General features: G+C 54.8%; 1 protein-coding gene across 1 annotated transcript in view; it reads right to left on the bottom strand.

The window, feature by feature from the left end:
- CCNI (cyclin I) overlaps positions 1-8,788 on the bottom strand; it is a 15,170-nt gene extending 6,382 nt beyond the window's left edge. The window contains exons 1-2 of the mRNA XM_010155857.1: positions 8,636-8,788; positions 494-628 (exon numbers count right to left, since the gene is read on the bottom strand). Of these exons, the coding sequence (XP_010154159.1) occupies positions 494-628; positions 8,636-8,749 (249 nt within the window). The 5' untranslated portion in view covers positions 8,750-8,788. The remainder of the gene's footprint in view (positions 1-493; positions 629-8,635) is intronic.
- Positions 8,789-13,280: the final 4,492 nt, after the last annotated feature.

The raw sequence follows: 13,280 nt of genomic DNA, 5'->3' as shown, positions 1-13,280 counted from the left end.
AACGCGTAGCCTCTAGGCAGCCCGTGCTGAGGCAGATCCAGCACTCACTCCAGGCTAGAAGCAAGCACGCAGTTGAAGAGGAAAGGTGCTGCTTTTCTCCTCGGCTAATACGCAGTTAGACCTACGACCTGCCTCACCTGAGGGGAAGGGGCCGAGAGAGGAAAGAGGGAGAATAATTCTTGGCAGATGTAAGCCCTGCGTGGGCTCCCAGAGACCCGCCTGTTCCCATCGGAGCAACGGCTGCTTTTACCGGGTGACAAATTACGGCAGAAGGAGTCTGCCTCCGAAAGTGCCCAGCAACAGGGCGTGCTGCCAGTCCCGCAGCCCGAAACGGAGCTCCTGGAGCAGCACAGGTGCTGTCCCGTGCCTGCGTGCCGCAGGAAGAGGCTGTGGGAGCAGCGGAGGAAGCAAGCGGTTCCCAGCAGCCCTGCTGCTCGGGCTGCACACAGAGACAGCGGAATCGATTTCAGTTCCCGTATCTGCAAATATTTACCTTTACTGCAGCTAAAAACCTGTCCAAGAGGCTGATGGCCAGGGCGAGCGTTTCTGGATAAAGGTGGAACTGGTATTTGAGCTTGGCCAGCCACTGAATGACCTCATCCCTCTGCTTTGGAGAAATGGCTACATCCTGTTGGGGAGAAAAACAAACTTTTACAGGCAGGCTGAGCAAGTCAGAGAGGACCGAACGTTTCACCTCCGCAGGAGTGATTCAGCATGGAAACCAAGTCTCCTTTGGAAAGGGGGGGCCTGGGGAGAGCCTGAATCACCACCGTGTTCTCGCATTTACTGACCCCTTCCCGCTTTCCTTACAGCCACCTCGGGCATCCCCCAGAAACGTCACCGTCCGCTGGGGAGAAGAGGAAGGACACCTTCCGGTGTCTCCATCACCGGAGTAGCACATCTCCGGCTTAGCGCGGAGGGGCTTAGCGGGGGTTTTAGCCTTCTTAGGACCAGGTACGTACACAGACACGGCCGGCTGAACGAACCCAGACGTGCTCTGGGAGCCAGGCGGGTGCGCAGCTCCTGAGAGACGCGAGAGGGAGGGACCGAGCTGGTGCTTTGAGAAGAAAGGTTTATTATTCCTTCAAATCATGGAGATATTTTTAGCTCAGTGCATGTTTAAAAAAGGAAAATGCCGCACGGCTTCCAAAAGACCTTTAGCAGTAGCGTAGCTGTGCACCGGGGCAAAGCAAGTACAATCTCACCTAAACCATTTGGCTTGGGTTTGGGGTTTTTTTAGACTGTTTGGCCCGAGTCACCCCCCTCGGTCCGTTTGGACAAGAGCTCGTTTCAACCCTGCGGGCACGTTAGTCTGACACAAAACCTTTCTCCCCGACTTCCTTCAGAAAGCTCTCCCAGAGCCTTTCAGGTCAACCAAGCGCATGTCTGGGCTCACACCAACAGGCACCGTCGGGGCCGTTAGCAAGGATGCGTGCAGAGGGAGAAACGAAACCTCACAACGTTCCTCTGCTACGCTCCGGGTCCTTGTGCTTTTGGCTACTGCCGCGATGGTCTCGGGGAAAGGAACCTCGTGAAATGCCGGCTGGCCAGGTACTGAGGAAAAGAAAGCTAACAAGCATCGCTGCGGCAACACGGGAAGGGGGAAAGGAGCAGGGTTTGGGAAAATAAAAACGCTCAACGTTGATGCAAAGTAAACAGCCCGGGAGATGCCCACCCCCGAAGCACCTGCCGTGTGCCTCCCTGTTACAGGTCTGCCGACTGCCCTGGAGTCGAGAACGTGCGTGGAAGTGGAGAGCTGTAGGCAGGACTGGGATGACACCTGGGCCTCCGCATGGACACCAGCCTCGCGCCGCTGCTCGCAGGGGAACATCTTTGTGCTTCACAGCCTGGGGGGTGCTGAGCCCCACCTTCCCCACGAGCAGAACGGAAGGGGCAGGAAGGTGGCAGGGCTGGAGCCGAACGCTGGGCTCCGACAGTGGGTGTGCAGCCTATTACTGCTGCTCAAGCACGCGTCCCGCCGAAACGCAGCCAGCCCACCCCCTCCAAGAAGTACAGCGCTAACAGTGCTGCTGTGGCTGGGATCCCCGAGGAAGGCACGGGGCTGTGCAATCCCAAGCAGTTTCTTCTGGCTGGGCTAACACAGCGATGCCTGCAAAACCTGCCTTTGGTGCCACGCCAGCTGCTCTGAGGAGGAGAACAAAGTCCTGCCTTCTCGTCTCTCCTGACGCCCCGACGGTGCACCGGCGTCAGCAGGACCGGGTGTCTGATCCAGATGGCCTTGGTCAGGACCTCAGGATGCCACCCAACTACAGTGGGGCTTTTTAAAAAGCACCTGCCATGCTTTTCGGGAGAGGAGAGAAAATTAAGTTTCCTCAGTTACAGGAAATAACATTTCTTTCCAAAACGGTTATTGCTGTTTACGGGGAGGACGCCTGCTGTCTGCAACGCACCGCGCTCGTTCCAGAAAGGCTGGTTCAATGTGCAGTGGGAGCGTAAAGAATACCCAAAGAGCAGCAGGGCCGTTATTAAATGCTCTGCTAAAACATCTTCTGGAGAGCGGGACAGGGACCTCGAGCGTGTGTGGGAGGAAAAACGGGCAGCGCGGCGCTGCCTGCTGGCTGTCCTTACAGAGCAGACTACGGTGGCAAAGTGAGGCCTGCACAGCCGAACCTGCAACGGGCAGAAAAAGACGGAGGGATAGGCAAGATGAAGTTCCTTACGGCTTTACTCGCTGTGCCTGTTTCTAAACAGAAGGAGACAAAGCCATACACAGGGTTTATAGCCACAGCCAGGCTTGGACAATACCGTGGGCTTCAAAGGTTTCCAGCAGCTTAACGGCTTATTTTGGAAGCAGAGTATCAGGGTGACTCCAGCAGGTAAGCTCACCTGCCACGAGCCCACCTGAAGCTCCCCCATCCAGCAACATGAACCAGACTTTAAAAACCCGCCTCCGACACAGCAGCTCTGCCAGCAAAGCCAGCAGGAGCAGCCTTGGGCCCTCAGCCAGCAAGGGCCATGCTGCACGGTCGGGGCAGTAGCCTCAGTCACCCCTGTGTTCCCTCCTGCTCGAGAGGAGGGCAAAAGCGGCATCTGTCGGTCCTTGCTGGGGAGGCAGGACTGTGCCTCAGTGGCACGGGGCGATTTTTTTTCCCATCCTCTTCTATTCCTAGCAAATCCCGTTCCTGCTAGCTCCTGGCAGAAATGGGCATCAGCTTCAGCAGCTCCTGGAAGTGTCTAATCCAGGCTTGGTGCTGCTTTCCCTGTGCCTGCCAAAGCAAAAGGTTAGGCCTTCTCCTAAAAACAACAAGGGTGGGAAGGGTAAGATCGTCTTTCCGTGCTGCCTCTCGGTCTGCAGTCCACTCTGGATCTGTCCTTCATCTGCCCACCCTCCACGGGCAGTGGGAGGCCAAAGGCAGAATTTCAGACTTGGGGGTGAGCTGTAGATGGCAAGGCCCCAGCGTCATAAACCCTGGTAGCATCTGTCCTTTCTCATCTAAACCACTGAAAACCAACAGTGTGTCTAGCAAGACGCAGAGTGAAAACGAACAAAACCCAGCCTGCACACAGAGTGTCATATTCCTTTAACGTGAAGGAGAACTGCCACGTGATGGCACGTCTAGGTGTACGCGCAGCAGAACCAAGGCAAGAGGAGAGGAGAAGGAGAAGGAGGAATCTCGAGCTCTTTTTTGCATAACATCAATTATGGAAAACGGTTGTCCACTCCAGCCTCTGCCCGCAAATAAAGGAGTGCAAGGTGGGGGGAGAATCCCCTCAGACAGACCGACCAGATGCATCCAAAGCCCCTCCTGTCAGCACTGGGGAAGTTCGTCACGGGCCGCTTCAAGAGGCAGGCGGAGGGGTAGGGCCTGGTCCCCCCACACCCGCAAACCCTGCTGCTGCTGCCACGGCGCAGAGCTTCCCGCTCGAATCTGCCCGTCACCACCCCTCTCCCCGGAAGGCACATCCTAGTTACACAAATGAACGCAGCACCGTAGAATTAATTACCAGCGAGGTCACTCTTCTTTACCTGGAGAAAATTAAAAGCAAACCCGAGGCGCGACGGTGGCTGAAAGTGAAACAGCCCCTTTGGGCTGGAAAGCAGCAGTTCCTCTTCGGTGTGGCGGTACTTCCCTGCAGACAGCGCCTCCGGCCCCCGCCGTGTCTGCGCGTGGCCAGCACTTCGTTTTGTGGCCGCGAAGCCGACGCTGCAGAACTTAACCCCGGGGAGAGCACGGCAGCTCTAATCGGGGAGAAGTGGCCCAAGCCCCGTGATGACAGCTCCGGCACACGGCGGCAGCAGGCTGCTCCAAGGCAGCCCTGAGAGCCGCCAAGGACGGAAGGACAACCCGTCTCCTCCACCTGGCACTTCTCTCACCGGTTATTTTGTGGAGGGGAGGTGGGATCAGAGCAGGGCCCGCGCTACAGATGTGCACCAAAGGTAACTCCCACCTTTTCAGAGCACAACAGTGTCTGTAAACCCATCCCATCAGCCACCCTGCAAAGCAAGAGAGCTAACAGAGCGCCCTTGGGACGCAAATGGGGAAGCGAAGGGATGCCACCTCCTCTCTGCCCTGCGTAAAGCAGGGGTACATCACACCAACCTGCTTCCTGCTGTCATTTGCTTGATTCCGTACCAGGAGACGTCCTGTCGCTCTCCATGAACATGCCTTTAAGCGCTGCCAGCAAACATCTGCGGCAGATTGCTGACAGGTATTTTAGGTAACACAGCACGAGGGCAGCCAGCATGCCGGGACTGCGGCTGACTAATGAAATGGCAGTGCCACACGCACCGTGTCTGTCACTTCACTGCTCCACAGCGAGCATCCACAGACGTCAGTTATTCTGCCCACGGAGTAACTGGGGCAGCCCGGCGCCCCATACAAAACACACAGGCCCCAGGCCTCCCGCATCTCTGATGGTTACCATCTCGGTTGTCCGGCTCCCAGAGCAGCGCCCCAAACCCCTTTCTTAGGCATGCCGTCAGAAAGCTGCCTGTGAGGCCATGGCGAGGGCGAGAGGCACACAGAGCTGTTGTCCTGCTTCCCGTTTACCAACAGCCGAGTCGTCCCGTTGCCGTCCCTGACCCCACGCGGGGTCAGCTGCACACTTGCTGCGTGAGACAGGGGCTGGCGGCCGTGACTGGGGCTCCAGACCACGAGCGCGATACAAACCATGTCTACGAGTACCTTGAGCCCCTGGAAAATGCCATCCAAAACCGTTAATATCTATGAACTCAAACATGACTCAGTTTTACTGCTGCCTCATCTAGGAAAAACACCTCACCCCATCGTTTCATTTCTTTAGTGCCCGCTGTCCCGGACAGGGATGTTTTGCTCTTTCCCCTTTTCGTTTCTGCCCGGTCCCGCTGCGGGCTCCCCAGGTGACCTTTATCCAGAGTGGGCATCTTCTGAAAAGGGCAGCCGCACACACCGCAGCCAAATCCCTCCTTCCCTGGGCCTCGGGAGCGCTTCCTTCCCGCCAGATCGACCCCGAACGGATGCCTACTTCTCACACGCAGGGGCTGGGAACAAGGGGTGCTCTCCTGAGACCTTCCAGAAGCGGCGTCTCGTGAGTTTGCCTACGGTTTAGTGGTGCAGCAGAGAGCTCGAGCAGCACGGCCTCTGCCATCCGTGCGACAGCGTGCATGGACACTGGCAGAGAGATCGCCGCAGAGCGGGGCGGAAGGGCTCGGTGCCGTACAAAAATGGGAAGGCAGCCCCTGACTTGCCCGCGGGACAGAATGGGGACTGAAGGTTAAAAGACCAACCCAAGGTCATGTGGTGAGCCAGTGGAAAAACTGGAAAGAAACAGAGGTTTCCCGATTCCTCAAGAGGTACCGGGAACAAACGAGACAAGAAAGAGCTAAGACAGGCAAGAAAGGAGAATTTCTAGAAGTGATGCTGTGCTTCTAGAAAAAACAGAAGTAAAAATCTTGGCTTACACACCTCTCTGCTGCCAAGTTACTCGGTAACATGCAAAAACCAACCTCTGACCAGTCTTTACAGTTTGATTTCTCAAGCCTGAATCATGTGAAAACTTCTGAACATCACCTGCATATTGTATGTCCTGAGCGAGGGAAGAAACAACAGGAAGACCCAGGAGACCCAATCAAGTCAGAAGCGCTCGGAGGGTCCAGACTCAGCCCACCTGAGAAGCCCCTGTGGCACCTGGCTTTGATGTACTGCAAACACAGAGCCAGCGGCCTGTATCTGGAGGGGAGAAACCGAAAGAAATCCCCGTGCCAGTAGGAAATGGGAGTTTTCAGACAAAAAGCAGAAACCAACCAGAAAAATCACGCAGATCATCAGGACCGAAGTCCCCAGCAGATTCTGCATCCTGTATTAAAAATGTGAAGCCTTCCCGTTTCCTAATGACAAATTTTGTTCTTCCCTGCAAAGATTTCAACTCTGACGCGTATTTAGAAAGGAAGTTTGTGCCCGTTTTAAACATCAGAAGCAGAAATGTCTCCTAAGGAGTGAAAACGGAGAGCTCAGCCCTGAAAGAATAGTTACGGTGCACGCACCTCCCCTCTGATGGTCAGATTTTTTTGTAGGCACGCTCACGTTTTCTCATTTGCAAAGCAGATGACTTCATTAAAAGCCTTGCTGCAGTCAGCCCACCTCTGCAGCCAGGAGTGGAAAGTTACACACGCTCGGGGCTGCCAGATCTGATACACAGAAGGATGCAGATTTCCTGACTGTCATGGGAAATAAACAACAGCTTCGCACCACTCAGGTTTTAGGCGACTGCAGCTGTTTTCCCAAGAAGGCAGTACATGTTAGGGAATATGACCTCCTTCCAGATATCCCAGAAAACAGGATAATTCACACCGAACGCCCGTGACCGCAACACTGCCAGAACGAACGCTGCGGCAGCAGAGGAAGATGCGACAGCTGGAGAAGTCGGGTGTCACGACTGCAGGCACAGAGATACCTGATACAGACGCAGGGCTACCCGCTGCGCTGAGGCACCGCGCGTCAGGATTTCCCCGGAGCAGGCAGCTGTGTTTACGTTCTCTTTTAAACCTCCCCTTGGTACGTTCTGCACATACGCACCCAGAGATTTCAGTCCAACCTGTGTACAGATTCACTGCTAGGAAACATTTAACGCTGTGGCATCCCAGATGCTAAGACAACATCCCAACTGGCAGGTAGGAAAATATAAAGAAAAAGGTGACAAGGACAGCACGGTTTTGGGGAGGGAATTCCAGGAATAGAAACCCTTGGGTGACAAGCACGGAGGGCCAGGACACACTCCCAGGCACCGAGGCGCAGGGGCGGCCAACCTCCACCGCAGCGACGGGAAGACTCCCTGGAGGTCCCCGGCAGCAGGACAGCTGCTCTTCACCAGAGACAGGGCTGAGGTAGGCCGTCTGCTGCAGCAACACCTCGACCGTGGCACACGTGGGGACCCTCATCTTCAGAGGGCGACAACGCCATCCTGCCAGCGGGGATTGCCAGGAAGAGTGGCTAACGCAGGCGGTGGTTTCTGAGCCACCGGAACCAACCTCACCACGGCGAGAACGCAAGCGCCTCGTCCCTGTGAAATCTTCACACGGGACCATGGTTTGGTTACGCGCCGAGTCCCTACCCTATCTTGTTGTGCTGTAATCTTATCTCCCTGCATTGTAATCACCAACCCCAGCAACACCGCCAGCATGGAGTAACAGGCTAGTTTGCCATAAACCCAGGTCTTAAACGGTCCCTGCCCAAGGACAGCTACAGCTGCGACACACTCAACGCCTCCAACAACCAGGTCACCGATTTGGAAACCTGAATGTGGATTAACAGAACCTAATGCTGAGCCCCTCGAGGACGTTATTTGTTCCCACACAGCGACAGCAGCTTCTTGTTCACCAGTCAGAAAAAACAAACACGGCCCTGATGAGCTCCGACACCAGCTGACATACTTGCGGGAACGTTTTGTGTGACTCAAGAACAGCACGGCTGGATCCCAGCCCATCAGCCTGCTTACTCCTGCCCAACCCAGCGACAAAGCACCAGAAGCTCTACGACAACCCTCCTCGCGTTTCACGTTTTGTTTTGCACAGACCTTTGCGGCCTTTGCTGGTGTTTCTGAGTGCAGGGGTGAGACAGACGCCCCCTCTGCAAGGAGCACAAATGTGATTCAGGCTGGGTGAGGCTGTGAGCGACCCAGTCCAACCTCCCAGCTGGGCCTGCTGCACAACCTGAGCGGGAGGTTGGACCTCGGACCTCCTGTAGTCCTCTCCATCCTGAATTTTCCTCCGGTCCTATGAGAACATTCCTCAGTGGAACAGGCCAGCGCCCAGCTCGGCTTCCCTCAACGCGAGCTTGCACGTTGTTATTAGCAAACTCACTCCAAGAAAATGAGGCTGCTTGTAAGAACTGTTGCAGAGTCGGTGCCTGCTAGAAATGTGTGTTAATTACCCACACAATTTGTAAAATTAACTTAATTAAGGCAACGCATGTACGTGCCCTCACCAGCAACAGCAGAGATCTAACACTGTACGAGCGCCCCGTACCCAATGCCAGGTAAGCCCCTCCAATAAAAAAGGAGTCACTTTCTTGAGAGGCTCGTTTCCCAGGTCTGGAGCAGACGCAACCTCGCATGCAACAACTTCAGTTGTTCCCATAGAAATAGAGCAGAGGATAGTCTCATGCCTTTAGTGAGATGAATGATGTGGAGACGTTACCTGATCGGGCTGAATTTTCGGCACATGTGCTTTCCACATTTGAGCTTCCCTAGAGATTGCCGTCTCCAGAAGGAGAGACAACCTCTGGCTCTCCAGGGGTCCTGAAAACTTCATGGTAACCCTTGGATCCACCTGCCACCCAGCTGGATACAGCTACCTGCAAAACCAAAGACATCCTGGTGAAATACTGCACTGTGCCTGCCGGGTGAACTGAGCAAACAAAGCACAAAGGTGACCAAAGCTGCAAGAAACACAACAGGCTCAGCTAGAACAGACGGGGATCGGGCACTTGGCAAACCTACCCAAGGAAACCCAAACCAGTCGGCTCAGATTCCGGTGAAGCCGGGCCAAAATCACCCAGAGGTGGACCTACGTGGGCTGGGGAGTCCTGCCACCTCAAGGCTTTCTGCCTCCCCATCAGGCAGGCAAGCAGGCAAGGCCGCTCCCGCCTCAGCAGCACTAAAATGTAGGGGTGTTCCACGAAAAACCCTTAAGAGGGAGAAGCTGCATGGCAAACATAAAGGGGATTTCAGTTCAGTTGGCTGCCCTGGCCCTGTGACTTGGCGGGAAGTTAAGACTGACAGGGAAACGTTCTTCAGAACGTCCAGCCCGGTTGGTGCCAGCCTCACCCCAGCACGCAGCAGCAACAGGAAGCTCTGTGCAACACAGAGCAACGCTTGTGTCAGAATTTACATTATTTACGAGCCGAAGCCCGACAAAACGATCGATGTTCTCCCTCTCCGCACAGGCTGGTTCGTGGCCTCTCACAGAACCCGCGACCCGTGCCACACAAACGTGCCAGGGAGCGCAGGCAGGTTCCTCGCGCGTCCAGTCGCTCTGGAAACCGATCCACAGAACTTCGGGGCGCGTCTCTAGGCAGGAAACGCGCTTTAAAGGAGGAAGAAAGTGGCTAAGCCTGCGACAGCCCTTGCAAAGCGCGAGCTGACTACAAGCCAGGCACGCGTCGGAGATTCCTGCAAGGCCGAAGGTATCCAGGAACACCCGCTTCCACGGGCAGAAGCGGCGACACAAAGCATGCTGTCCAAAGCAGAACACCGCCACGCACGGAACGGAAGAAGGAGGTTCTCCCAGCCCCGGTGCAGCCTCCCTCGGCAGCAGCAACATGCCAAAAACCCTGCAAACGGGGGACAAAAACAAAGCAGGGGGAATATTTTTAATGTTTGGGTTTTTTTTTAAAGCCACCAGATTCCATGACGTGCTTTCAAACAGAGAGGATGATCTGAGTGAAAAGGTTATTCAAACCGTTTTTCCACTGCCCACGTTTACGCTGGCTGCCAGTTTCTTGACAGTAGTAAATCACTTAGGCAAATCAATTCAGCCCCGAAGGTTAAATCCATGGGAAAGTTTATTGAAACTTTCGATTCCTTCTGTGAGCTCTTGTAAAATCCACAACAGGTGGATACTGGCCAAAGGCTCAGCAGGCTGTTTATGAAGTCCAGTCTGCTAATACAACAGTTCGTGCTGCATTTACAGGAAACAAGGCAACATGTTGAATCAGAAAATAAATAAAATTGACAGTGAAAACAATCAGTTAATTATAAACAGCAAGAGCAGCAGCTCTGACCAAGCGAAGATTCGGCGTGCTTTCACAGAGCTATGGGGAACTGTAGAACAAATACCTCCCTTTATCCATTTCCAGGCGTTTCTAAGGGGCGCAATTCGCACACACCACGCACGAGGCGTAGAACCGCGCTCAAGTCCCACTTAGAGCCAGGCAGGCTTGAAGTGGCAAATAAATGTCAAGTCCTGAACAGAAGCCCCTTTTATCTTAGATTTTTCTACAACAAATGCTTCTCCATGGAGAAAGGAGAGGCTGGTACCCTGCACAAGGTTTCCAGCCCGTCACTGAAGTGACCCCGGTGACTGGGGACATACACAGATGGGAACACCTTGGGTCCAGGATTCCTGAACAGCCCCAAAATGCTCTGCAGGGTGTCTCAAAATCCCTTCCCATCAGCCCCCAGCTGCCTAACTGGGTACTGCTGTGGGCTGAAATTCCCCCGCAGAAGTCCCCCACTTGACGAGAGGAAGACTGCCCGGGAAGCAGGGAAACGCGTCTGAGCAGAACCCGGGCTTGAACCGCAGGTGATTTATCTGCCTTTGCTCACTTCTGCATTTCTTTTTCAAACCTCGGGGTGATCCTGATGACACTCACACCGCTGTAAGTGGGGCTGAAGCCGAAGGGGAAACAGGGATGCACATTCACAGCCCTAACACCCTCCCCAGCCCGCTCCCTCGGGGGGGTTCATTAGCATCTCGCTATCCTCCCACCAGACACTACACATTTCCTCGTGGGCCGGTTCCCGAAGGCCATGTCACCCACCGTTTCCAGTGCCATCAGCACTTCCAGAGGAGGTGAAAAGCCCTGAGAAATGAGGACAGGAGCGATGAGTGTCACACCTCCCCCCACCGATGGAAAAAGGCAGTTCGAATTGCAGGCGCAGGTGACGTATTTTGTCCCCTCCGGCACGCGGGGAGAGCGTCCAGCAGACGGATGGGAGCGGAGCTGGCGGACCCTAGAGACAACACCCCATCCAGCAGCCACACGAGGGTGTGTGTCCTTCCTGCCCGGCACCTCAAAGGCCCCAGAAAAGGGGTTTCTCCAGACCTGCGCAGAGCAAAGTAGCTCATCCTGCACTCGGCCGGGCCCGCGGGCTGTCAGCTGCTACGTGGCAGGTAACGCCAACGGGGTAACTTCACCAGGCTGTCGGGCACAGTCGGACCACACCTGGAACAGGCAGCGATCACGGGTGGGGTGAAACATGCGCGGGGAGGAAAACAGCGGGGTTAGGCGCAGTCCCAAAGCTCGGCCGAGCTGGCACAGAGGCCAAAGGCGGGGACCAGCGCTGAGCACCGAGAGCTGGGAGACAGCGAGCGCCTCGCTGCGCGCCTGTGGGGAAAAAGGCAGTCGCTGTGTTTATCCTGACCACATCTCCCGGTATGAAATATTGATGGTCCTTTCTTGGTTTTGCAGGAAAGAGAGAGTAATCAGCCACCCCTCAAGTCGCTGGGAGAAAACGCACAGAAAAATTCAGGCTGAAGCGAGCATCCTCGGGCACCTTTTTTTTTCCTGTTGTGACTGACAAACATTCCCACCGTGTTTGCAACACAAATGGGTCTCACAGGCCTCTGGGTCCAGATTTATAGTTACCCTGACCCTTTTTTAGGTGGTTCCCATGCTGCCTCAGCCAGTCAATAGCCCCAGCAGAGCTCGGGGTGCTCCCAGAGCACCCTCAAACATAAAGGGCCCTGCAAGGGACCTTTTCAGCAAGCGGTGATGGCAACTCTTCGTGAGTTGCCAAGGGGAAAAGAGAGGGAAAACTAACCTTTCCTTTCTGACCCAGGGAGGTAATGCAATGAGGACCGAGGCACAATAACCTTCATAAGGGCGAAGAGGAATGACGCACTTGAAAGTTTCCCTTGGAGCAACGCTGGTGCGCAGACTTTTCCAGCAGGGAGAGCACAGCAGGCAAGCAGCCAGGCACGCAGGGCTGAAAAGAGTTTGCATCTAAATTTACATAGCTCTTGATCAGATAAATGCATGCCATTTGAAAAAAACACCAGCGTGCTCCACGTGCATGCAGCGCTTCACAAAACACAAGGGAGCCACTGCAGGGCGAGCACTTCTCAGAGAGGATGAGGAACGGGATGGCCGGTACAGCTTCCCCAACTTCAGCCCGTGGAAGTCGGATGAAGACCGCGGAGGTGACAAAACCCGAGCGCCACAGAACAGCAACCTCAGGGCTCCCATCAGCAGCAAAGACACTTGTCACTGAGGCAGGCATCCCTGCAGAGAACAGCAGTACCAACGCCAGGGCTGAGCCCGTCCCGACAGCAGAGATTTGCTCCGGCCAAAAACTCGCACGCATCCTTCTGCAAGTGCGCCCAAGAGAGCGGCGGCTGGAGGAACGGCCGGAGCTGCGACAGTGACTGCAGACCAACTCACCCCACACTGCTGCCTTCTGTTTTAAAATTCAACTTCAGTGCCAGGGTGGTGGGGTTGGCTTTTTTCCCTCTGGTCACTTTGGGAATTTTTAAACCTTCAAACAGTTCTTACAAGTTTCTTCAGTGGAAGGTCAAGGGGCTACACTGAAAACTTCTTAAAGCACAGCGGGAGAGTTAGTAAAGGAGAAGTTAGTAAAGGAGAGGAGCCGAGTTAGCGCGCTGGCTCTGTGGTGATGTCTCCTGGGAGTCAGGTCACAAGCTGCAGGTTCAATCTTGCTCTGAAATGAGGGAGATAAAACTTTGGTGGCAGGTTTTCGCTTGTGAGAGGTATTAAAAACGGCCCGTTATCCATTAAAAATACCTCGACTTGGAGCATAAGACGTAACCCGTCTCATAAAGAGCTCTTTTTGTTCCAAGTTTAGAGCTGACTTCGCCCGAGGAGGTACTTTCAGTTTCCCTTGAGAAGTTCTGCGCTGTGAAGCGCTGCAGGCTGCAGTTTCCCAAAGCAGTTCCGTGCCTGCGGGGACCAGGGCAGACCGCTACCTCCCCGGAAACACTTTTGGGGGGGCGCGTTTGCAAATAGGATACAAAATAGCCGATTTGGGGGTTTGGGGTTTTTTGTAGGCTTAGTAATCGCTTGCATTGACAATTTCTGTGCCTCCGATGACATGCAGCCACA

This window comes from Eurypyga helias, unplaced genomic scaffold (genome assembly GCF_000690775.1).
Source record: "Eurypyga helias isolate BGI_N326 unplaced genomic scaffold, ASM69077v1 scaffold21627, whole genome shotgun sequence".
Classification (NCBI taxonomy): Eukaryota; Metazoa; Chordata; class Aves; order Eurypygiformes; family Eurypygidae; genus Eurypyga; species Eurypyga helias.
This window is presented reverse-complemented; position numbering and strand designations above follow the sequence as displayed.